Source organism: Liolophura sinensis, chromosome 1 (assembly GCF_032854445.1).
Source record: "Liolophura sinensis isolate JHLJ2023 chromosome 1, CUHK_Ljap_v2, whole genome shotgun sequence".
Classification (NCBI taxonomy): domain Eukaryota; kingdom Metazoa; phylum Mollusca; class Polyplacophora; order Chitonida; family Chitonidae; genus Liolophura; species Liolophura sinensis.
The window spans coordinates 59,492,462-59,517,948 of record NC_088295.1 but is presented as its reverse complement, the minus strand read 5'-3'; the positions used below and the strand labels follow the sequence as shown (position 1 = coordinate 59,517,948).

The following is a 25,487-nucleotide window of genomic DNA, read 5'->3' as shown; positions in this document are numbered from 1 at the left end:
TATCAACCCAGATATCAGTTCAAAAATTTAGTAGATACCCCGGTGCCGACAATGTTAGTTTTATTCACAACCATGGAAACCATTAAAGGCGACTTGTGAACAGGTAGACGGCTTTCACATGTTCTTTTTATAAAAACCTGCGTATAAAAAACAACTGAGCCTATATACAGAATATATTCTAAGGTATAACAAACATATCAGCTAATCTGGAGGGTAATGAAGTATATTGGATATACATGTAATTAAAATACTGTAAATCTTCAACCTTTTCAACCACAAAAGATCTTTTTTCATTGGAATTTATGCATAAAATTATTACGAAAACGATGCAAAAAATGATTTGTTTGTGTCATTAAAGATGCAAGCATCATGAAACTGTGCAAGTTATTTCTTCACACCCCAAAGTTCTCTCAGACTGTTTCGAAATTTTTGGATGCAGAGGCAGTTGAAAAGGTTGAAGAATTAGGGAAGTACTAGTTGAAATGTATTATTTACCAAATGTATACAACAAAAACACATGCAAGAAAAACATTCCATTTGACAGGAAATCAACTTAACAATATGTAAATACACATATCATAAAGTAATATTAAATTCTATATTCAAAATGACACCAGTTTTCAAACATGCCATATAAATATTAACACAAAGAATTCCATTTATGATTACATGTGTGTGTAAATTTATTTTATATTGACCACAGTAAACCATATATTTTCATACAGGCCTACAAGTATGTGTAAAATTAGTTTTCACATAATAAGTGAAGCAGACAAAAGGTATACTTTCTTTTCCCTTTTTGTATTATGTTTAGAAGAACATGTACTTTATAATACAGCGAAAACTAAGCCAATAAACAAGCTACATATAACTACACATTGAATTTAATATAAAATGCCTTGTTTTATGATCAAATACGATTATTATCACATGTACACGTACAAGTGCCATGCATGTTTTTACTGGCTTTATTCATCTCTCCCTCAGCTTTTACCAAAAACAGTTAAGGATGGGTTTATATATGATGTTTTGTCCACATGTTGGCTTTAGACTAAGCATCAATCGATGAAACTTTTGATAGGGATCCAGATCCCGTAATGTGTTTTTGAGGTTAGGGTTGAGACTGAGCAGCCATGATTATGATATATCCAAATATTTCTATCTTCTAGACAGTGTGCTCAGACCAGTTAGTGAAGAGTAGCAAAGGATATCCTTCTGTGCAAATGATACCTTTGAATATCACTTGACAGACATCAAAGGTACATGAAACCATGTATGTAGTATTTCCAAAATTTCTTTACTTAATATTTGAAATAATGCAGTATGATTTCAAGATGTCCACGTGATTTCAGCCTCTACTGCTAAGGAGCCATATTAGAGGTGTATATTAAATTTATATCTTAAGCATACAAATCTGTAAATGGGGCTACACTACACATGCACCTATATTGCAAACATCTGATGTGTTAATTCTAAACTTTGCACAATTTCATGCTTTTTTTTTTTTTTTTTTGGTCTTTTAAATTTTCTGAATGTTCATTTCAAAGCTGAAATTTATGTTAGTAAGAATAAACTGCATGCTTGGTACATAAATATGTCACACTCTGTGGTTTTCGGTCTGGTGTACTTACTGCACAGTGAAAAATAACACTCCAACATAGCTTTTATTTCCACTAGATTTAACCTACTGCCCACCGTTTTTTGTCTGCGTAACGGCGGGAAAGTCAACACTAAAAATTCAAAAAGCAAAAATAAATTCAGGTGCACTGAAGGACTTGTAAAACATAAGTAAAACATATGTGATGGTCAAAGCAAATATCAACCTTCACAGAAAAACAAAAATGAAAATTAAGAAGAAACCAATATGAAATGTCTGACAAATAAAATAACAAACATATATGGGCCACAACAAAAAAATAAAAGTCTTTACACTGTAATGCATCACTTCACAATTAACATGAACATATATTTACATGTACCAGAACAATACACAAGTGCATGTATGTACACCTATCATCAGAAGTCTGACTAAAAAATGGTAGCAATTTTCAAACATTTCTACAATAATATAGTCAGGTTCAAGGGATGCTGCTCTCTACAAATGGAGGTGAAAACAGATGTTCCTGTTTGAAAATCTCATCCTTGTGTCTTTATAATTTTAGTTTTCCTTTTTCTATGCAGTACAGTTTACATATGTTTAAAAAAGTGAACATAAACTAGAACCAAACTAGCTCAAAATGTGTCCTTATTTCAAGATAAAACTTTCTGGCTTGGGCTTATAGGTATGATAACAACGTAGAATGCTAACACATTTAAACACTCTGGTTTTCACCAAAACTCAGTGAATCATGTTGATGAATTTCAAATTCATAACAATTCTGCAAAATATATACTGATTACCTGCCTTTGTACACCTTCATTTGGAAAGACAGTTTCCTCAATCTGATAATACATAGCCCCACATTGAAGGACTTCATATTAATCCTAGCACTCACCTGGAGTCAAGAAATTCGGGTCGATGGGTTTACTGGTATCATTGCACTCCTCTACCTCCTGGAAACTCAACATGTGTGACCATAAAGCAGATTTGCCCTGAAAAGGACACAAAAAATGCTTATTATTCCATCAAATATACATGTATTTCATACCTGACCATTTCACAAAGACAACCCTAAGGCGATATTTTAAACAACATGAACTTTCTAAAGTGGCATGAAAAATATTATTCATAATATTGAATTAACCGGGGGATTAAGACACTTGTCTGCTTTTAACTGTCAAAAAACACATGCGTGTGCAGGTTCAATTTCGATGGTAGGGAGCTTCCGTGGCTGAGGGGATCAGCATGCTACCACAGCGCAATGACCCAGGAGCCTCCCACCAATATGGTTGCTGTGAGTTCAAGTCCAGCTCCTGCTGACTTCCTCTTTGGCCTTTTGTAGTAAGGTCTGCTGGCAACCTACAGATGGTCATGGGTTTGCCCGGGGCTCTGCCCGGTTTCCTCCCACAATAACGCTGGCCGCTGTCGTATAAGTGAAATATATACTTATATATATAAGTGAATAACAGCATGAACACCAATCAAATAAATAAATAAAGTTTCGTATGTAAAAGTGAATTTTAAGAAGCACATAAAAGTCTTAAACTGATAACTAAGAAATTAATAAAATTTCACCCAAAAACTATTGGCACTATAAGGTGGTAAATCAACCAGAATCAAGAAAAATATGTTACTTGAAAATGCCATCCTGGGTGAAATAAAGAGCATAAATATTGCTAATTGAAAAGGCCCAAAGCGCCAAAACTCCATTCACTGGTCTTACCTTTTTAGTCTGCAGCCCATGACCCCAGATCCTCTCTAGGAGGTCACAGAGACTGGCAATGAGCGTGTTCTCCTCCACCCCTGTAATGCTGACCTCCCCGTGACCCAGCTCTACAGCCTCACGGCCCATCTTGTCCACCAACATCCGCTTTGTCTGCAACAATATAAAAACCATCATCAACATAAGGTTCACGAGTCAAACAGGGTTTGAATTTAAGCCAAAAGTCAAACTGGGTCCTGTTTACGAAGCAGTCGCAAATTGCACCTGCCGTACTTCCCATGGCAACATACAGTGAAGAGATACGTCACCAAGGTAACTGTGTTTGGCGTATTGCCACGACAGCTTTGTAAAATGGGCCCCTGGACAATAGAACAAGTAATTTCTGAGTTCTACTGATCTGCCCACAAGTTTACTGGTTCTGATTTTGCATGAATAGTACAGAATCAACTTGGAATGGCTAATGATAAACCAAGATTGTCCATAACGCTTGAAAGATTCACTGCCACATTGAAGGTTTCTTTGATCATCTCATAATTTTTTACACCTCATTTCTAAATAAGATGAAGAGTTTTCTCTGAAAAGTTTTATTTTCAGCTGGTCCCTCGGACCAGTACCTTACAAAATCTATTGGTCCGACAGAAAATTTGCTGGCCTCGGAACACAACACCAGCGATAATTTCCAGCAAACCATAATTACTAGAAGATTTACAACAGAGGTAAGCTAATCATAACCACCAATATGAGCAATTTACAGATAGCAATAATATCAAGTTGTCTGTTGCTGTCTGACAAGTATTTGAAACACACATTTGAAAAATTATTTTCCGCGACTGAAGAACCATATTAAATTATTTCTTGATTGTAAGATCTTATATGAAAATAAAGATGAACAAATTTGGCAGGGTACACGTTCCTATCAGGTATAATTCAAAACAAAGACAAACGATGAGTTGAGCCGATAAAACTACTGTGACACTGTGCGGCTTCAGAATGTAACAAAACTGTGAACAAAATTTCAGATTTTCACCACCCACGATATGTGAGGTGACCTAGGGTCCTTCTCGCAAACAGAATGTGTACGTAGCATTACTTATACATGTATGTACCATGGCAATATAGCACTTCCTACAATGACTGGGAAGATGGAACATTCACATAAAAGAAAAGATTTACGAATGAAAGTGTGTTTTGGGGTTGGCAGCGTTTGTTTAATGTAGCTCAGGTGACACAATTTGCATTCTCATTTTTTTTTTGCAGACAGACACAGTTCATTTTAACAGGTAAGTCTTTCATTCGCTTAGTGATTGGACTGCTGATACATTTATTGTACAGTGTGTTTGGTTCAAAACAACAACTCCACGAGGGAATAATTTACCTTTGATTTACATTCTTTGAGCAATGTTTCCACAAACTTCCAGTTTGTCTGTGCCATGTGAGCAGCATTCATGTCTGCCAGGCGTGGCTGACGTATGACCTTTGACCTCGCCTCCTGGATGTATTTCTACACATTCAAAGAAAAGTACAAGATGATAATTAAAGGCAAGTATTAATCATAACGTACATAAAACAGCTTTCATTTTTACCAGCTGCAGAAGCAGACTAAAACTGTGAATGCACAAAGTCATTTCAACACTACCACACCAAGATAGAGTTTGTAAATCCAAAATGCAAAAGACAAGATTCCTTTATTATAAACTAACCCCAAATGACTTTAAATTTTAAGAAATATATGGCCTGCACCGAAACACACATTCATTTTAATTCAAGTTGCTGCACCACTAATGCCCACAAAAAGTCAAACAGCAAACACTTATTTAAAACATTTCCATGCATTAATATTTTTTCACATGAGTTAATTCAAAACACTGTTCAAAGCAACAGTGCCACTAGATAGCAAAACCTTACAACCACAGATATATTTCAAGACATACACGATAATTTGAATGTATGATTTAATAATATCCTGAGCCTCTTAAACCCCAATGTAGCATTTTTTAATATTATGTATTCCCCCACCCCCAAATAAAAAGTCAATTAGAAATGGTATCATTCAAGGTGCCCTTTTCCTTCAGCCTTTATATATGTATATTTTATAGATTCTTCAACTTGTGAGACAATTTCTATTATCAAATCATAATGCGATACACAATGCTGCATTATGGACTAAAGGGAGGTAATTGTTGATTTGAAGGTAAAATATTAGCAGCAGATCAGGAAATATATCATACACTTAACAGATAGGTACATGGGATGGTCAACTGGAACTCGGGTATGGGTAACAAGGGGGAGACAAATGTGCAGAGCAAACATTTGGCACAGAACATACTGCTCATGAAGCCTTGTACACGTATGCTCACATAAATCTTCTACACTTGTTATATTAAATTATCACAAATCTTTACACAATTAATCAGCCATGTACTGTGTATTTCATTATTTGATTGGTGTTATACGCCATTCTTAAGAATATTTCACTTATATGATGGCGGTCCTCATTACATTTGAGAAAACCGGGCTCCAATCCACTATCATCAGAAGCTGGCAGGCCTTCCTATGTACTGTACTATGTAGGCTACCATGGTATGTTCAATGCTCCAAACATATTTTAATACTAAAATCTAACGTTTTTTGTTATGACATCTTCTGTTGAATGATTCAACATGAGTTGAGTTACATGTAAAGATATGTAGGCCTAGATGGAACCCGCTCTCCGTTTTGTTTTGTAAGATGCAGCAGAAGTTACTGCCACATTTGTATTCTACAGATTTACTTCTTCACAATACATGTGCATTGCATTTCAGATTTTCAGACTTTGTTTTTGCTTTACAACATTTACTTGTATTTTTTTTTCTTTTGTGCTCATTTCATTATTTCAGGTGGGGTAATGTTTTTCATAAACTTCACAGCATGGTTCAAATTTTGTCATTTACCCACATTTTCCAATGACAACTGTATCTTTGTTGACTTGCAATGTCAGATTTATTATAAACACAAAAAGGGTAAATATTTTCCTGTAGCAGGATAGTAATGAATTTCCATTACCAGCAGTTTTTTTTTTCTTTTTTTCTTTTTCTTTTTTACTTCAATGGGGCCTTCATTTCAAAGGAGTGTTTTGTACTCTTTATTTTATGCTGTATTTCACCCTTGTTCAAACTGAATGCATGCAGACGCTTTTGAAAATGATTAAATAGCAGAGATTACACATCTGATGATCATTTATTTAATCTATCCAAATATGCATGAAAATGCACAGTAAGGTCACAAATAGGTTACCTGTGCAAGATTTATTTCCCCTTAGCACCGATAGCAGAATTTCTAGTAAATAGATTTTAAATGATCAACAGTAGTTGTGACTTAAAAAAGTACATGTAATTTACTGTTACGAAAGAGGCACGCAAAAACAAAGGTAAGGAAAGTTTTGTATACAAAGATAGAGGTACAATTGTTATTTCAAAGCTGGCATTCATTTTTATATTTGTAAACAATAATCACATTAAATATGCATGAGAAATGAAATAATAGTCATTTCCAGAAGACAGAAAAATGCCTGGCAATGTCAGATTCGAAAAAATAATGAAAACAATAAAAGAAAAAAAAAACATCAGCGAAAGGAGTGAAATAGAGTGAAGAATATAAGGGATTTTGCCAGCAACTTAGGAACCATACTCACTTGCCAAAGTTTGGCATGTTTCTCAGCGATTGCAAACTTTAGACAGGGAAGAAAACAAGACGCAAGTGGTTAGCTGAATGTGAGGGGAGCTTAAAACCAGTTATCCACCAGGGAAACACCATGTAACCACTAGACAGCGAGCTAGGCTTCATAACCAGTGCAAACTATACATATATTACAACACAGGGGAAGGAGGGTTACTACACACAAGACCACACACCATGACAAGTACATATCCTAGTGCCATAAACCATACATTCATACATGTGTAAATGCATAAACAATCTGTGCACATCAATCAGTAAAAATGAAGTTTTCACACAGCATGTCAAAACTTTATATTCAGTAATACTAATACCATGTACGATTAATAATGGTTAAGCATTATATTCAGCAGCCAATTCATCCCTTGTAATAAATAAAATTATTGTAAAATAATTCAGATACTTCTTTTTTAATTTTAAAGTTGCAACAAACATTATCGACAGAGAAAATTTGACACTTTTTCAGAAAACACATTCACATGTACATGTCATATATTTTAAGAAAATACAGGTACATGTACGCAGGTCTACGGCTTGTTCAGATTCTTCAAACATGTCTACATTTCCATATCATATTACAGCACATGACTGGTACACATTTTCACTGATGATGCTGGCACAGAACTTGTTTGACAAGCACATCATATGTGCATGCACATGTATTGTATGTACATGTCTGCCTACGAATCCAGTGTTTAGAGTGCATGGACTACCTTCTAATTCCAGCACACATGTACCATACATGTAGAATTCCATGCCATTTAATGATAAGCAGATACAATGCACAAGTTGCACACATTGTAATGAAACAAAATACATCATTCATGGTTTTATATCCACATATAAAACATATACTCATCATCTGCTGATGATCAGACCACACATAAACCCATGATAGGAACATAAACCCATGATGCGAACATAAAACCATGATGGGAACATAAACCCATGATGGGAACATAAACCCATGAAGGGCCCCCCCCCCCCCCCCCAAAAAAAAGAAAAAAAAAATATGAAGGGACCATAAAACCATGAGGGGACCACAAGTAAGAAAACAAAACGGGACAACAAAACAATGAAGGGACCTAAACAAAACAAATGGACAATGATGTCTGGGATGAAAATGGCATGGAATCAACGTTCAAAGGTGCATGGTGAAATCAATCCGACGTTAGTAATCCTGTACAAATTGAGGAATGGTATTAGTCGAGATGGCGCGGCCAATGAGTTATTACGATACTAGGACTGAATGTTCAACAGTGTAGTAAAAACTCTTCCTGGTAAACCTTAAGCTGGGTATACACTGGGTGGATATATTCCCTTGTAGGGGCAACCTTTCCTGCCACTGAAATATGCTCACAATATTGGCAGCGGAGTTGCAGACACACTAGACAGGTCAGAACAAAAGAATGTGACCTAATAAATCGTGTGACACAAACAAAATGGCACAGGTCAATGTAATTCAGTGCTATGTGATTGCTTTGCTTGGTTGACCTGGGAAAGTCCCTGAAGAAGACACACACAAAATTTTTCCTCTGGTATCTCACATGTTTGATACCTACGAATTTCTTAGCAGAAAAGATGGCCTGTGAAATACGCCATCGCCACTGCTGGCGCAGACACACTGGGCAGATTTTTAGAAATTTCACAAATACGATTGTTTAAGCCAAAAAATCCGCCTGGTGTGCCCCAGCTTTTAATACCAGACTTTCCTAAGGCATTACAACTGGAATTTTAGTCCAGCAAGATGAATTTTACTACACTTTTGAACAACTATCAGCCCCATGAACATAAAACATTGGCTAGTTGGTATAGATGTGTGTCTAGCTTGAATATTCCCACAACCGTTGTTCTGAGACACTGGTGAAAATACGTACATGGTAACTGTGTCTAAACTTCAACAACTGTGGAGAAAAGCAAAACACATGACAAAAAAAAACCAACCACAAGAAAACTAGTCATTCCAGATAATGCAGAATTACGCCAAATCATATACGAGTAGCGTCACAAGTACAGTCATCTAGTCAAAAAACTAAGAGATACATCTCAGATCAAGGTTTTCACAACAAACAATCTTGTCATACAAATTTAACATGCAGCTTTGCTTCATCTGCAAACAAGAGATGTAAATGTGTAAAACTGTGATGGAAATAAACCTCCAAACTGCAAAATTCACACAATGTATATCCATGTTTACTCAATATAAATCTGGGCTATATATTCCAGAATTCTAACAAAGGAGCATGCAAAAATTTTCATATGGTTGATAAAACTGTTTTCTCTTAATTTCACCATTACTTTTTCTATTAGATCGTGATTTTACATGAAATTAATGTACATGGATGTGTATGACAGAACAAGCATCGGTTACACATGTAAATATCGGTCAAGCTATTTCCTGGATATATCTAACTGCAGTACTGAAGTCTACACAATCTGCAGAAATCACCTCAAAGTATAAAACAAAAACAATGAAAAACACGTACACATACATGTATGTTAATATTACATATATCTACTGGGAAAAAAAATAGTATTTATTGATATTTATTATTTTCATTAACTCTTTTTAAATATTTACTAATATTTCACAAAAGCAACGCAAGTGATTTATGCAATAATGAATACCATGTAAACTGGGAATAAGATAGCTTTTAAACATTTACTTTCAAATCAACCTGAATGTCTCTTAACATGTATATTAACACATATATATATAAACAGTAGGTGAAATTTATTTCAGCTGGTCTTTCTTACCTCTCTTTGGTCAGAATTAAGTTTAAGATGTTCTGAGTGTTGTAAAAGACGGTCTTTTCTCCTCCACATTGCATTTTCACGATTACGGGACCTACAATGGGATAAGAAAAGATAAATTCAAATGTGAATAATTGTAACTATAAAGTCTACATATAGTTAAATAATACAATACTAATAAATATTTAACATTATTTTAAAAATAATGAACAGCATAGTGTTAAACCAGGTTTCAGCAAAAGAGACACCAAGTACACACTATATAATTATATAGATAACACAAATGTTTTCATGTTACCCTGATTGGTCTAAAATTTGGGACAGATAGCAGTAGTGTTGAAAGTAGAATATTACATTCTTTTACCAGTTTTTTTATGAAAAGTAAACATATGAGCATGTTGTTCATCAGATGGTCTAACCATGAGGGAAAAAAGAAAGTAAATATTCCTCCTACAATTACATATATACTGGCTAAAATGAGCAGACCAGGTTTCCCAAATATTAGAATAAACAGGCTACTCATTTTCAAACAATGCACAGTACACTCATGAACGCATAACAATCTCAGCACTCAAACTATGCAGAAGCTGAACAGAAATTGGAAACAATCAAACTGTATTGCCATAAACTTACTTTGAGTAGATAGGTTCTGAGTTGAGTACACTTGCACTGAGGTTTGGGAAAACACCCATCTCGTGTTTGGCGTGTTCAAATGGCATAGGGGGCATGTGAGGCCTTGTCGCTATGTGGTCAATGTAGGTGGCTCTCTTCTCTAAAGGTGCTTCTGTAAACACAGACCACAATGTAATACAGAAGCCACTTCACCCTGAGGTGGGGTCAATGCCTTAACTACAAAATGTTAGTTGTCAAAAAGAACAGTCCCCTTTGAAACCTACTGGCCCTTCAGTTAAATAAAGTGAAGCATGATGAAAAGGTTCCATGATGAACATGAACACATGCACACAGGTATTCCTCATAGGTAAATTAAATGTTGATAAATATTAAATAGACCAACTGGACTATAGTGAGTGTTCAACTTTCACTGGCCTCAAATCAGCTGATGAGTTTATTTTGCAATATGCCAAGGAGGCTATTGTCTGAGCCTACGTGAAGGGACCAGCATTATGGTGGCAGGAAACTGATCAGAGCCTGTGGGAAACACACAACCATCTGCAGGCTGCTGGAAAACCTTCCTCTGTAACCATTTTATAAGAGATTTTGTCAGGTACAGAAGGTATATGAAGTGGCTTTGCCCAGGGTAATTCAATGACCTTTGACATGATACTGATGAAGTTTCTTACGTGTGATGTACTGATCTGACTTTTTGGAAAACTAGAGGTCTTCAACAGCAGTAACAGATCGCTTTCTGCCACTGTTTTTCGTAAAAATGGTGAAAGCTGGGAAATCCATAAATTCCCTGTCTAAGGCCAGGATTGAACCTGTGCCTTGTCGTTAAGAGTCAAACTGTATTACCTGTGTCCCTGAAGGTTGTGCAAGGAACCAGAGCTGGTGAACGACCCTCCTCGTACTTGTCCCTAAGGCTCTTCAGTCGAGCCTCGAATACCCGTAAAAAAGTGTCTGCTTCTTCCCACTGTGACATTATCTTGTTGTCGATGAGCGTCGCGAACATCTGTGTCTCTGTGAATGGGGACAAGAAGGGTAGATGGCCGTCTGGCTGGTCACTGAGGAACGCTGCTTTGTCGAAGTTGTGCATCGTCTCTCTATTGTTAAGCCAAGATTCCATGTCCTGTGTCGGTTGAATAACAAAAGCTTCGTAATTCCTGAACATATGAACGAAGCAGTTCAGGAAAATCTCCCGTACACAGTTATTGAAGGCCAGCTCGTCAAGGTCGCGGGCTGGCATGGTGGTGGGTTCCTTTGGTTCGGAGATAACCTTTTCCGTGATGTTCTTGTTGGTGGTATCCGTAAGGTCCTCTAGTGATGTCCACACACCAGTTTTCTTGGCGATGGCTGCTATGCGTGCCCAAGCCTCACTCTGCTGTAAAACCTGCAGTTTGCTTGGGGACTGGGGGGTGGTGTTACCATTGCTTACCTTCCCCAGCCTATTAGTGTCAGGGTCATGGCTCTTTAGTCTCTTGTACCTGCCCAGGGTTTGGGTGTAGCTGTTAGTAGAGACAGGTTTGTCTAACACTGGGTGGTACTTAGCTATAAGCTGAGACAGTTCATCCATGATTTCCTGTTTGTAAGGGAACGCTGGTAAGAACTCTGGGATTTCAACACTGCAGGCATCAATGTCCACAAAACACATGTTGGCCTGCACAAAGGAAGAGTAAAACAATGTTCACACACTTCAATTTATTGTTAAACTTGACAAATGGAACAAATATAGGACACACAATATTTCAGAATTCGACAAATTGTATGAAATAACAGACACGTTTTTCTTTTGACAAATAGAATTCAACATGTCAATATGACAAATCGCACTAAGAAACCAGTTTAAAACACTGTGTGTTGAATAAGACTGAAACAATAAAATAACCTCATTGGTGAGAGCTAATAATAATATAAATACGAGTTTATTAAGAGCGACAGTTTTGCTGATTATGTAGCCACTCATAGACCAAACTGCAAATAGCTAGGGTAAATTCACACCAAGTAAAGAACTATAATGGCCACATATTAAAGGTTAATAATAGTGACTTCACAACATCATGGCATTAAATTATGGCAATACACATAAACAAAATCCTGTTCATGAACCTTCTTCTCAGTTTCGTGTTCTAGAGAAACTGAAAGCCCCATTCATGTACATGTATGTCTACGACCACATGGAGGTCTGTAAAAGTTTCCCTCACCTCACTTGGCAGTTTAAGCTGAGACCGATCCTCACGCCCATGCTGGAGGCCCATGATGAAGGGTACAGGGGCATCAAGGAAATGGTGAAGAGAGGCGGGCAGTATAGGGACATAGACATGCTGCCAGCTGAAGGGGAACATCAGATTCGTACAGCTCTCAGCTATCAACATCAACCTCTGATAATCTACAAACAACAAAAATCACCTGCATGTACTAAAATTCCTACATAAAAAAACATCCAGGCTGCCAAAGACCTTGTCTGTGCAAGAAATGAATGCAAAACTTCAGCTTAAAACATAATGGACTACAACATTTACCTTAATATGGTTTCTGATACACAAATGAGATGTGAATGACATGGATTTTCTGATTTAATGCAGTAATTAACGCACACACATGAAGGGAATCGTGGAACACCATCCTATTAAATGCTACTTGGCTTTACAGGTATGCAAAACCATGCAGTACCCCAATATTGATTCCAATAAACATGCTACTATAAAGTTATCTGTAGCATATATATTCATTCTTTGGCCCGCTTACCAGATGAGTATAGGAGGACTTGATGTTCCAACAAAACACTTGTAAACAACTTTAAAACATTTTCCAGGCCCAAAATTTTGAAGAGTTCCCAGAGAGAAAAGTCGAACACTGGCAACTCAATTACACCTGAAAAAAAGTAAGATATGAGACAGAATATTAGAGTGCATGAAGAAAATAGTCTGCCCTATATTTCCAAAACAATTTCCACACAGCAAGTTCAGTAATTGACCGGTCCCTCACCCCTCTGTTATTATGGGACAAATTGCAATTCTCAGCAATGCTAAACTCTTGAAGAGAAGTCATGGCCATGAAATCCAAGATGGCTGACAGCTGCCACATTGGATTGAGTGGTGAAAATCAATGCAAACTGTCCCTTTGCTGACCTCAAGCCACTGTGTATAGTGTGAACTTGACTGGTTCAGAACTGTTCATCTTGTTCACAAGGACCAGAAACACAGACAGCTTTTCCGTGTCTCCTCGACACCTTTTATAGGGCAGCGGAAAAATATACCGCAAAAAGCAAATATAGCCAAGGCTATCCATACATTTAATCTCAAGGTTTTGCTTCAATATTCTATAACTCTGTTATGTTTTGAGTTATGAGAATCATTGTTCTAAAGTTATTAGAGGGTAATAAATGTAAATTTAATGTAATGTAAAACCAAAAAAGGTTTTTAAATTAATATTTTGGAATCCAAAGATCTTACTGAAAAGATCAGGTGTGAAACACGGAAACATGGAGAGCATTACCATGTCTCCAAACCATTTTTGTGAATCCAGTACTGGCTATACTCACTTGGTCTTTGGCAGAAAATAGGAGAGGATACCCCAAAGAACTTCATACTCCTCCCTGGTGGTGGTAGTGGCACCTCAAACAATATATTAAATATATAACACTCTAGAGGTAGCTGTGGTGGGCTTTCACTGGTGATAGCTTCATACAATTGAGTGAGAAAGTGTCGGCAGCAATACACAAACGGTAATTGTGTGATCAGACTCACAGCTTTTGTCACGTACAAGCTGTCTTTGTTAATATCGTAAAACCTGTCCGAGGTCCCGCGTGGGGGCCGGCGCCTGGTCGTCTGTGGGCTGCGCTCCTGCTCCTCACCGAGGTGCGAGTACAATGTCCGAGACTGAGCATTGCTGAGTTCCGCCTTGTGCATGGCGTGTAACGTTTGCATGGCAGCACAGATCCGCGTGTTCTTCACTTCCTCGAAGAATGTCAACGTGGACCCGAACACACGCGATCCGTCCTCCTTGGTGATGATGAAGGAGTGGAACATGGCCTCCCTGGTCTGCTTCTGGGTCCGGAACGTCAGCCCTTTGGGTAAGCTGAGCTGCAAGCATACAACAACAGCACTCTGGATTACCAACACAGTTTACATGTAAGCCTACTGGTACTTTACTAAATGGACAAAGTCTAGTGTAAAAACCCATCTAAAACATCTGGAAGATAGCATACAGCAACAACTGCAGGATAATAACAAATGTATTTTTGTACTGAAATTTAAGGTGCTAAACTTTCTTATCTGGGCAATCAATCTGAAGAAGGTGTTGTTTTCTAGTTGAGCCATTGGTAGAACATTGAGACCTACTATAATTTTTCAACCTTCTTCTCATGTTTGTAAAAGCATATTCTGAAGGCACTGTTCTGTGTAGACTGATCACATTATACTTTCTGTGAAGTGCTGGAATTGGCCAACCCAACCAATGTAGGTTTGTCTTCAAAATCAATTTAAGAGTCTGCATAATTTACGCTGACAGTTGACCTTTCATATGTGAAAAGATTGAGGAACTAGTGTACATGCCGTCAAAAACAATGACAACCACAATGCTGTAATCCACAGGCAGTGTTTCTATTATATTATAAAAGGTCAAAGAAAATCCACACAATCAGAATCCAAAGGACTTATTTATATGTAAGTTATATCTGGAGTAATTCAAATTTTCTTGCTTTTTATTTCAGGAAGAGTTTGCACCAGTAGACTGAGAGAAGATCTGCACTCTGCTTGATGAGACGCAAACCACTGAATATACCTGCAAGCCTCATTTCCATCCCACCAAAACAAACAAAAGACTACTCAATTTTACAGAAATTGTCAAAAGTCAGTAGCAATCAGTGCACAAAATGGACAATCCATGGCCAAATTTCTCTCAGTTCAAAGTTACCTATATACGTATGTACCTAGTAACTTATCAACTTATATTAAGTATGGTAGCATGTTAAACAATGAATTTCTCATGGAATATATTGTCTGTATGTCATAAGGTTACTTTACTCGATTAAACATTAAATTGGACTTCACACGGCAACCATGCATACAAATAAAAAAAATACTTCAGTTTAACCCCTAATACGATAATACCAGCCCACCTACATGTATTTCACGATGGTGTGTTGCATGCTTCTAAACAATGATAATTCTTAATTTCAAAAACACATTTAATGGCCTAAGTGTACATTCCAAATCTGCTTGGCTTTATTTCCCTTGTTACCAGTGGAAATCTGTGGAACTTGTGATGCCTGTCTGAGAAACAGTTACTTCTGTTAAAAAACCACCATCCAATGGTTAGCTCAGCTGGCACAAGGAAAGCAAACATTGAGCACATGTTGAGATCTATGCCAGTCCACCTGTCAAAACCTGCAGAAATAACTCCAGGATGTCAGTGAAACATGTCAGACAGACAATAACACAGCCCTTATCATTCATCTCGATATGAAAACGCATCTGTGCTCTTCCCTGCTTATATCATGTCAAACTCCAAAAATTTGGTCCCCATATCAAAAGATATGAGGACAAAATGCATATGTGTAATTTCTTCCTGGAAAATATTCATCACATGACGTACAACATGTATCATGAAGAAGAAGAACATTCTCACAATAACTTGCGTTATGATGCTTATTGTTATCATAAAATATTCATAAAATAAGCAAAAATAAGCAGAATGTATACAAAAAATGGTAAAGATGAAAATAAACCATTATGTTAATTGAAAAATAATATCAAAAACTATCTAGTTAGCAGATCCCCCATCAAGGCACATGTTTGAAGCAATATAACATGTTGAAATAATATGACAGGTCATACACAAATAATTGCATGTTTCTAAGATCAGTGACAGGTATTATCCATATTGCATCAAGGGGATTGAGTAATCCAAATAACAGTTTCTTGTATTGTGAAGTCCAACAAAGATGAAAATAATTTAAGAAAGCCAATGGAAGCCATCTTGGAATTTGAAAGTGCAGCAAAAACCTGTTCTAACCGTCACCATCATGACCATCATGATGACAAGGCAGCATCCAAGTCTAAAGGCAATTCCTTTCAATATATCATATTCACAGCTTGGTTACCAGGTGACAGCAGCTATTATGGTTCACAAAACACAGAGGAAATCCAAACTACTGTTTCCCCAAGGCAAGGCACTACTCTTCAAAATTTGACAACAATGCCTTGAATTGCAACTTATGGACATGTACGCATTCACGATGAAGATGGAATAGATGGAAGACTAAAGGGAAGATTTATCTTCAACTTCCCTTTCCGCTTTTGCGGTGGAGGACAATCATAAAATTTCTATATGTACATGAAAGTACATTTAGTTCAACAAAAATGTTTAAACTAATCTAGCTTTAAATGCTTAAAATTACTTAAAAGTGGTTTCAAATTACAAAAATATTGCATTTTCACAGGATACAAAAATGGAAGTCACAAGCAAGCAAATATTACATGTAAAACCTGTTCACAAATTGAAAAGCAGAGGGAACATATCACACAGCTGTACTCAACAGCACCATTATAGAGGACAGGGTATCTACAGGAAAACCTCCATGAGTGATCACATAACACTCGGGCTGCTGTACACAGTAATCCCACACAGATCTCTTCTCCGTGGACAGACAAACAAAAAAATGAAGTTCTTTATTAGATCTGGTGAATTGTGCTGTCATGGTGCCAAAATACGGTCGCGTCTAATCACCGGGAGCGGAACGCCAGCCATAATCTCTGGAGGGGATCATACTAATGCTCACAAGAATCTGCCAATTTTCCTCTGTTTTTGTATAAATCATGTTCAACTCGTTCACAGAAGAGTCTCCTTCCTTGTAATTGAGTTATCATCATTTTTACATCTACTGGATGCTGGACATCTTTGTAACTAATGGAAGCATGTACGATGTACAGGCATGCCACAATTGTTCAGCCAATGTTCCTTCCACACAGATGCGGTGTTAATTAGACATGTTAGACAGGTCTTAGCTGCCCACATATGCTCACATGTATGATATTGTTTATTTACTTATGGCTTCAATATTACTTTCAATATTTTTTATACATGTACTTAAGTCACAATACCATCTCTCACGGCAGCAAAGCAGCTAGTGTTTATAATCTGATATACACGTGTTTACGTCTGTTAATGTGTATGCAAGGATATTTGAGGTTTTAATGCATGCATATATTTTTAATCCCAAGATCACCCAGTCATAACACTGTCTCCTTGCACTTCAGGATGACCAGTCTTCATTTGTCACGTTTTGTAGCAAAAAAAAAAACGAAAATTAATCTGGAAACGGGCCATTTTAAAATGAAGTGCGAGTGGGCCATGGGGAAACAAGTAATCACGTCTGATCTATAGGTCTTTTATGGAGTGAATATGTACACTGAATGTGCACTTCAGTACATATGTTACATCATATTTAATATTTTCTTCGTATTAATAATACTGCTGGTCTCAAAATGTCCACAATCTTCTGATTAGTGTATGATTTGATGGACGTAATCTTGTCAGCCTCGATCACTCACTTCTTGTACAAGTATGGCATCAAAATTTAATGTCAGATGAATGTAATTACTAGCGGATTTACATTCACACAGCTTCTTGATAACAACTCTAAATCACACTTACACTGACAAATACCCTTGAACACTGCATCCTAAGTAATGAAGAACCTACAATTTCATCAACACATCCACTTGCCAAATCACATTAATTACAAAAATCTTTTTCTTTTTTCTTCATTTCGACACAACTGGACCACAAATTTGGAATCTGAAGCATTTCTTGCTTTTTCTTTCTTTCCTTTTTTTTTATAGTACTGAAGAAGAGCTTTAAATAAAATAAGGCCATTCAACAGCTGCGCAATTCCAGTGAGTTCATGCCCAAGGGGGAATCATCAGTCAGATCTATCCCAAACCTTGATTTCTGACATGCTGGATGCAAGATTCATCATTAGAAATGACAGGTCCATTACCACAAGATTTGCCATGGATTATAAAGATTTTCCTTGTGGGCAATTCCTGTCTGATGGTATGATGATCAGACTTTAATGAATTACCCAAACATATCTTGATATCTTCACCAACAGCCATAGATGCGTATCCACTGAGGCCTGCAAGCTTATACTTTCTCCACGCCTGTCTCTGGATTTGATGACATTAACACTTATCTTGGACAACAACAGTTTTCCCATCTGTTCATGCACCTTTGGTATTTAAGAGAATTGAGTGTGGGTGCATGTGTCACATTATTTACAGCTGGGGGGGAAAGTTTCAAGTTCCATCATGAATGTATTATCCATAATAAACCAGAAGTTTGCTGATGTATAATATAATTAGAGCTCAATATACTTTATGTCTGAAAGTTCTTTCCTTCCTTCTTTCAACATTACATGTAGTTAATCAGTTAGTAAGAAAATCACGACAGATTCTGAAAATATAGTAGAAAATTTACAACAGAATGTCGCAATTTGAAAAAAAGACAAAAGTACAAATATTAACAATCTATATGCAGCTGCCATGCATGTATAAACTTATCTTCCTAGAAAACCTTGGTCAGCCTGATGACTAATGGCACCAACCATCCTCAACTGGCGTCATACATGTACATGTGGCTTCATGGGGTGAACATTTGATAGTCTCCATCTCTTTACACCACAAACATGCCCCGGGGCTCAGTTTTGACTATCCTGGTCAGATTATCAGTCTTGATGCAGAGAATGATACAGATGTACACAAACAACTGTGTTCAGACATACATGTGTGGTGATTAATACCTGTACATATGCATTCTGCTAACAAATTGCTACATGTATTCGACTATTTATGTATTTTATACACCAGCCAGACTAAATGTATATCTATATACATGTACCTAATTCTTCAACCATGTGCGCAACCGATATTTAGAAACATTCTGAGAGAACTATCAGGTGTAGAGAAATAATTTGCACAGTTTTATGAAGCATGACTTTCACAATAATTGTATGATTGCATAAATTCCACTGAAAAAAAGTGCTTTAGTGGTTGAAAAGGTCGAAGATTTACAGGACATGTATATATGCATATGCAACACAGCTGCATGCACAAACATGACAAAATGGCAAAACTACAGATACTGGAAAACATATAAGCAAAATACATTGTAGTGTAATAGTGGTGGTAGCGGTAGTGTAACTGAAAAATTCTTCAGTAGGGTGATAAACAAAATGAAATAAATAAATAAAATAATGCTCAATAACAAAATGAGCACTTTTATATACAATTTAAAACTTGGTAAATGCGCCTCCATAAGGTTATTAAATCATGTCAATTAAGCTGTACCTTAATGTAATCGTCTTGTAAAAGGCTATTTGAATGGGTTCAAACTTTCAAATCCTGGCCAAAGACAAGACTTTTATTTCCACGTCTTTAAACTTGCCATTAAAAGGCGAACCAAATTGTCCCATTCCTTCTGGGTCTACAAACCTAAAAATCTATTATGGTTTATCCAGCCACTTTAATGTGGACTTTTTCTTTGAGCAGCACCATCACTGGTGGAGACATGGTGTTTATTTTAGCCTGAGATAACTCAAAAGAGACTCTTGTCCTTCCTACTCTGATATTTACTCCAAGTATTAGAAGTATCAGAGGCAGCACACCATGCATACATGTACATGTAGGTCATACATGTCCCAGGTCCAACCTCTATTACAGACAGGCCTCACTAACACATTGTTGGCAAGTTTGGGAAAGGGCCAAAAGCAATATAAACACAGACACACATTTGTTTTCATACTCATATGGTACACAAAACATAGAAAGTCAAACTCTGTTGGACCTGGCTAAGATCAAACCCTATGACTTTTCCACTGGTATTGTACATAAAAAATTTAAAAAAAAAACCTGTTTATAATTATAACATACCAGTTGATTTCACACCTACAAATACTGTATGTGCTTCAAAAGATACACCTCATTATTAAATAAATCTATTAAAGTCTTTTTCTTTTCGTCTTTCACACACTGATTAAAAACTTTACAGCCTTTACACCAGAGACACAAGTCAAAATACAATTTCAGCCTGAGGTGCCTGTTAACTTTATATCCGCTTTCTAAAAAGTTCCATGATTGTGCAAGGTTACTGAGCAAAAGACAAGTAGTAATCATAGACTGAAGAGTTTGAGACGTAATGATGCGGTAAGATACTCACCTTTAAATAAATGGACATATTAATCAGACTTATTTGTTAGTAAAAACTTAAATCAATGTACTTATATCTTTGTTTATTCCTTTACTTAATTATTTGATCCATGTTTTCTGCCATATTCAAGATTATTTCACTTATACCACAGCGGCCGCGATTATGGCAGGGTGACACCACGCAGAGCCCAAGGGAAACCTACCACCATCGACGGGTTGCTCACGCAGACTACGAGTACTGCACAGAATGAATGATTATGGCTTCACACCACCTTGGCAATATGTGGACAGACATACATGCAGAAAATGAGCTTTAATACAAAAAGTAAAAGTGCTATTCTGGCCATTTTACAGGGTTTAAGTTGTGTTACAAATTCACTCTATTAAAACGAACATTCCTGTAACATAATGTGAGTCAAAACAGAAGCATTTCATGTTATCCACTGTTTAAAATCGTCATTTGGCTCAATGCCAGTCTGGAAGTAGATATACTACATTTCTGGTGAACTGTGATTTTAGAAGAAAATAATACATGTGTCTATTGAAAAGGCAAACTGTGTGACTGTGTTTGAAGTGTGTCCCTTAGCATGTACTGATGTATTCATTCATCCATTGCATCATTCATCCATCACATCATTCATTTATCACAGCATTCATCCATCACATCATTCATCCATCATCACATAATTCATCTATCACATATTTCATCCATCACATCATTCATCACTTACGATGCAAGTACAGTGTGATGTTTCTACAGTGCCTAGACTAGTGATCTACATGTAAGATGTTTGTATACATTTACTTACTTCATTGGCATTTTATCTTGCTTTAATCTTGAACATCTATCCGCTTCAATACTTGTGGTCAGACATATGCATGGAGCCACAGAAAGCAACTTGGGGAAACTATTATACATGTTCTTTGCTATACAATGTATGTCCTCACTAAAAGCCACAGATAAGCCTAATAGAAAACATTTGTACATATGCTTTCCAATTTCTATTTCACTGAGGCTCCCTTACATGTAATTATTGGAGAGATCATTTTGTTTAGTTTTTTTTCACATAATGGAAAAAGGTTGATGTTGACCAAGAAAAGGCCCCCCCCCCACCCCCATCCACCAAAAAAAAAAAAGTACAGCCACCACAACAGCCACCAACATGCACAATATATGCTGGTGAGAGATTATGCACACTTCTCTTTTGCAACTAGGACACTTCCCTTATTGTCAAAGTTAATTTATGCATGTAAATGTATGCCCTGTAGTAACATAATATAATGTAGACACTGGAGAAAACAAGTCATGGATAACCTGACTGCCATTCTTCATCAAAACACCATACCCGAACTCCATGATACATTTACTCATAATACATCTCTCTGTACATATCAGATGTTTACTATCAGCACATATATATAGCTGTGTATTTACAGAAAGCTATTTACAGAAAACTTGTGATTTCACATGAGTATTTATGGCGCTTGAATATTAAGACAAGTAAAATGTAGGTAGTCGTATACTTGCATCTTTGGTACATCTGCGAAATATTGTGTCTCCACATGAATGCCCTAAATCACCTAAGATTTCATCCATAACTCTTCCTCATTTTGGCCTGATTCTGAGAGTTTGTTTCGATTTTAGAAAGGTATTTTGCGGCTTATTTGGAAAGCAGAATGATATCATAGAGAAAATACGTCATTTTCAGCACCACAAGTAATATTATAAGACATTTATTTGCCTTCCAAAAATGCACTTTTTTTGGCCAAAATTTTAAGTTATTTACGGTATCCATGGTACAAGAAGTACTAAGAGTTCAAACAGGTAAAAAGTTTCCTAACAAGCACCTGTTACCCCCCATCTCTGAGCGCTCTGCTAAGTAGCTTCCAGGCTCCTATACACATCTGTGGAACATTTCTCACATTTCTTTTGATAGCAGATCCTGGTTGTTCAGTACAAATATAAACATCCTTGACATGCTTTCCCTTCCATTTATCCCTGGTTTAGGATTTATATAGTCACTGTGTCCAGCTGAGTTGGCTCACATTTACCTACTACCTTTATTCAAGTCATGAGAAAATGGCAATTCACCTTCGTGAACCTTAGAAACTGGTCACTCAAGGGTCTTTTTTCCCCAAATATACCACATGGAAGTGAATAAATATTTTCAGAGAATCTTGCAAAAACAGCCAGCTTCATGACAAAAACAACAGGCAGGGTTTTGATTCTGTGAAAAAAAATCCACAGCTACATGTATGGTGCTCTAAACAAAAACCATGCATCACAGTGTTTGCTTGTCTTGAAGTTTCTCAGGTTCTTGGTTCAGTTTCCTCCCTTCATCAACTTGACTATGGCATTGTTCACACAAGTGGAATAATGTTCCATCAAAGGATAAATCACCAATCAAATTCCAAAGGCAATGCCATTATACACACACAACCTTTAAGGGCCTGGGGGCGACAGGCGTCTGACAGTGATCAATCTCAGATTCAAGTCCTCTTAATGACCATAATGAAGTCATATAACCCCCACAACAGTGTTCGTCTTGGACAACTGAAACAACACTTGATGGAGTACTCTTGTCAGACCCAAAAACTACAGGTATCATTGCTGCTCAATTAACATGGCAATAAAGGGGCAGAATCAGATAGACATAAAACTCAACATGCCATTTAAATACGACATGCCCTGGTTCGTATCATTCTCTAACGCACTACAGTTACAAAAGTCACATTTATAGAAATCCTTCACACACACAAAAAAAAAAAGAAAAAAAAAACCCATTGTGAGTCTTCAAAATGGGCATCTGTAACATCCATTAGATATGATATACATTCAAATGGAAGACTTCCAATATTTGTAAAGAACTCCTTCACTTATTAAGTGACATTTCTGTCTCTATGCTATTATTCAAAAAAACGTTTTTTACTCTAATTCTCCTAAATTTGGGACAGATATTAGTAATGTAGAAAGTAGAATTATACATTTCATTAGCAGCCTTTTAGAAAAATAATAATATGTCTGTGATGTTCATGACATTGTCTAACCATGTGAGACAAAAAGAAACTCAACATTCCTGCTAGAATTACATACATGTATATATTGGCTAAAATGAGCACACCAGATGTCCTAAAAATTAGAAGAAACAGGGTAGCTTGATATTCATCTTAAGAACCAAGATCAAAAGTCTTCCTGTCTTACTGCACGTAATGTATACTCATTAATGTGTGTATTAAAATCATAGGTTCACAACATCCTCATGCATACATAATTGGACACAACTCAAAAATTACACTGCAAATACATGTATCACAGGTCCATGAAAGAATTATTTAATGCATGTACGTGTACATGCAAGTTCAGCATGTCCAGTTGGATACACTTCTGGCACACATGTTTGTGTACATGTACACATATATCTACAGTGTACATGTGTACATTTATTGGCCACAATCCCCCTGATGTGTACATGTATGTATTGGCTATAATCCCCCTGATGTGTACATGTACATGTATGTATTGGCTACAATCCCCCTGATGTGTACATGTACATGTATGTATTGGCTACAATCCCCCTGATGTGTACATGTACATGTATATATTGGCTACAATCCCCCTGATGTGTACATGTACATGTACTTGTATGTAGATCTCATGTTGTCCTCTCAAGGGCAGTCAGTAGCTTCAGGGTGAGACATTTGTCAATCTGTCTCCCATCCACATGTACAATACAGGCTGAGTGTTAGAAAGCTTATTGGCATGTGAATCCTTGACTGGAACTGGTACAGCTATCTCGGCTTGTATCCGACATTCCATGAATAAAATGGGGTATCGCTATCGAACAACAGGTTCATACATCTAGATGTTACTGGAGAAACAATTTACACCAGTGTCACACATATAAATGTATCTCTCTTATACACATAATTCTCTGTCTTTATGGTTGAATACTGAATTGTTGATCTGGTGCTGTGGGTTTTATTTATAGACATGAAAGTGCTACCGAAACCAATGATTTGATTACATGACCTTCCTGGATATCAAATGAATCAACAATGATTATTTTCTCTGCAATTATACGTATCCTCTCTCAGTTTACTGTATACAGTACAATAGCTAATCATAATGGTTAAGAAATAAATTGTCAATCCCAACAAAATTATCCTTTTGGCATAATGAAAATTGAAACTAACAAATCCTTAAATGCAAAAATTGCAAGTACATGCACTTTCTCGTTTGTCAGTTTATTTTCCATTGGAATTGGCTGTCTTTGGCCATACACTGTACATGTAACATGGACTGTGTTAGGATATACCATATTGTTGAAAAAAGTATTCAATACCCCAATGGCTGCTGCTAAAAACAGATATAACACATGTATGTGCACTGCCTTTAGTAATTCTATAGCTACAAAGATGCAATAAAAGATTTATAATCAATGCGGCTCTGACTTTTTTTCTTTCTTTTTGCAGGAATTGGCAAAATTCCACATGCTACCATCTGCACTGCGTTCATCCACTTTATGGGGATATGCGGAGTCCAATGACAACTCCTAAACTCTTAAATATTATCAGAAATAGAAACCAAATGGAAGTTATGAATAATTAATAATGCAGTACTAACATAATAATTGTTTTTTATGGGCCTTTTAACCATTAGGAATACACAAAAGATAGAGAAAAGGACATTTATGAACTAGTGGATCAAAATGCTTCTCTGCATTCAAGAAATGAAAATAAACCCAGAAATTCATGCAAATTTAATGCCACCATTGCATGTTGTGGGTGCTAAATGGAAATGTCACTGACATATATTGTTAGAAAAAACAATTTTCCACGATTCTTTTATATCCCTAGAGTTTGTCCATGC

At 36.6% G+C, this 25,487-nt stretch overlaps 1 protein-coding gene across 4 annotated transcripts in view; it reads right to left on the bottom strand.

The window, feature by feature from the left end:
- The window catches only part of LOC135476430 (DENN domain-containing protein 5B-like), a 58,594-nt gene that overhangs the window by 15,287 nt on the left and 17,820 nt on the right, over window positions 1–25,487 (bottom strand). Inside the window, exons 3-13 of one of the 4 annotated variants that reach the window (XM_064756468.1) lie at window positions 13,951–14,491; window positions 13,155–13,280; window positions 12,611–12,795; window positions 11,265–12,066; window positions 10,425–10,575; window positions 9,795–9,885; window positions 8,915–8,941; window positions 4,699–4,824; window positions 3,324–3,476; window positions 2,496–2,592; window positions 1,632–1,730 (exon numbers count right to left, since the gene is read on the bottom strand). In XM_064756468.1, coding sequence (XP_064612538.1) covers window positions 1,632–1,730; window positions 2,496–2,592; window positions 3,324–3,476; window positions 4,699–4,824; window positions 8,915–8,941; window positions 9,795–9,885; window positions 10,425–10,575; window positions 11,265–12,066; window positions 12,611–12,795; window positions 13,155–13,280; window positions 13,951–14,491 — 2,398 coding nt within the window. Of the gene's footprint in view, window positions 1–1,631; window positions 1,731–2,495; window positions 2,593–3,323; window positions 3,477–4,698; window positions 4,825–6,993; window positions 7,030–8,914; window positions 8,942–9,794; window positions 9,886–10,424; window positions 10,576–11,264; window positions 12,067–12,610; window positions 12,796–13,154; window positions 13,281–13,950; window positions 14,492–25,487 lie in introns of all 4 variants that reach the window. The other 3 variants (XM_064756460.1, XM_064756483.1, XM_064756475.1) reach the window with 3 other exon arrangements.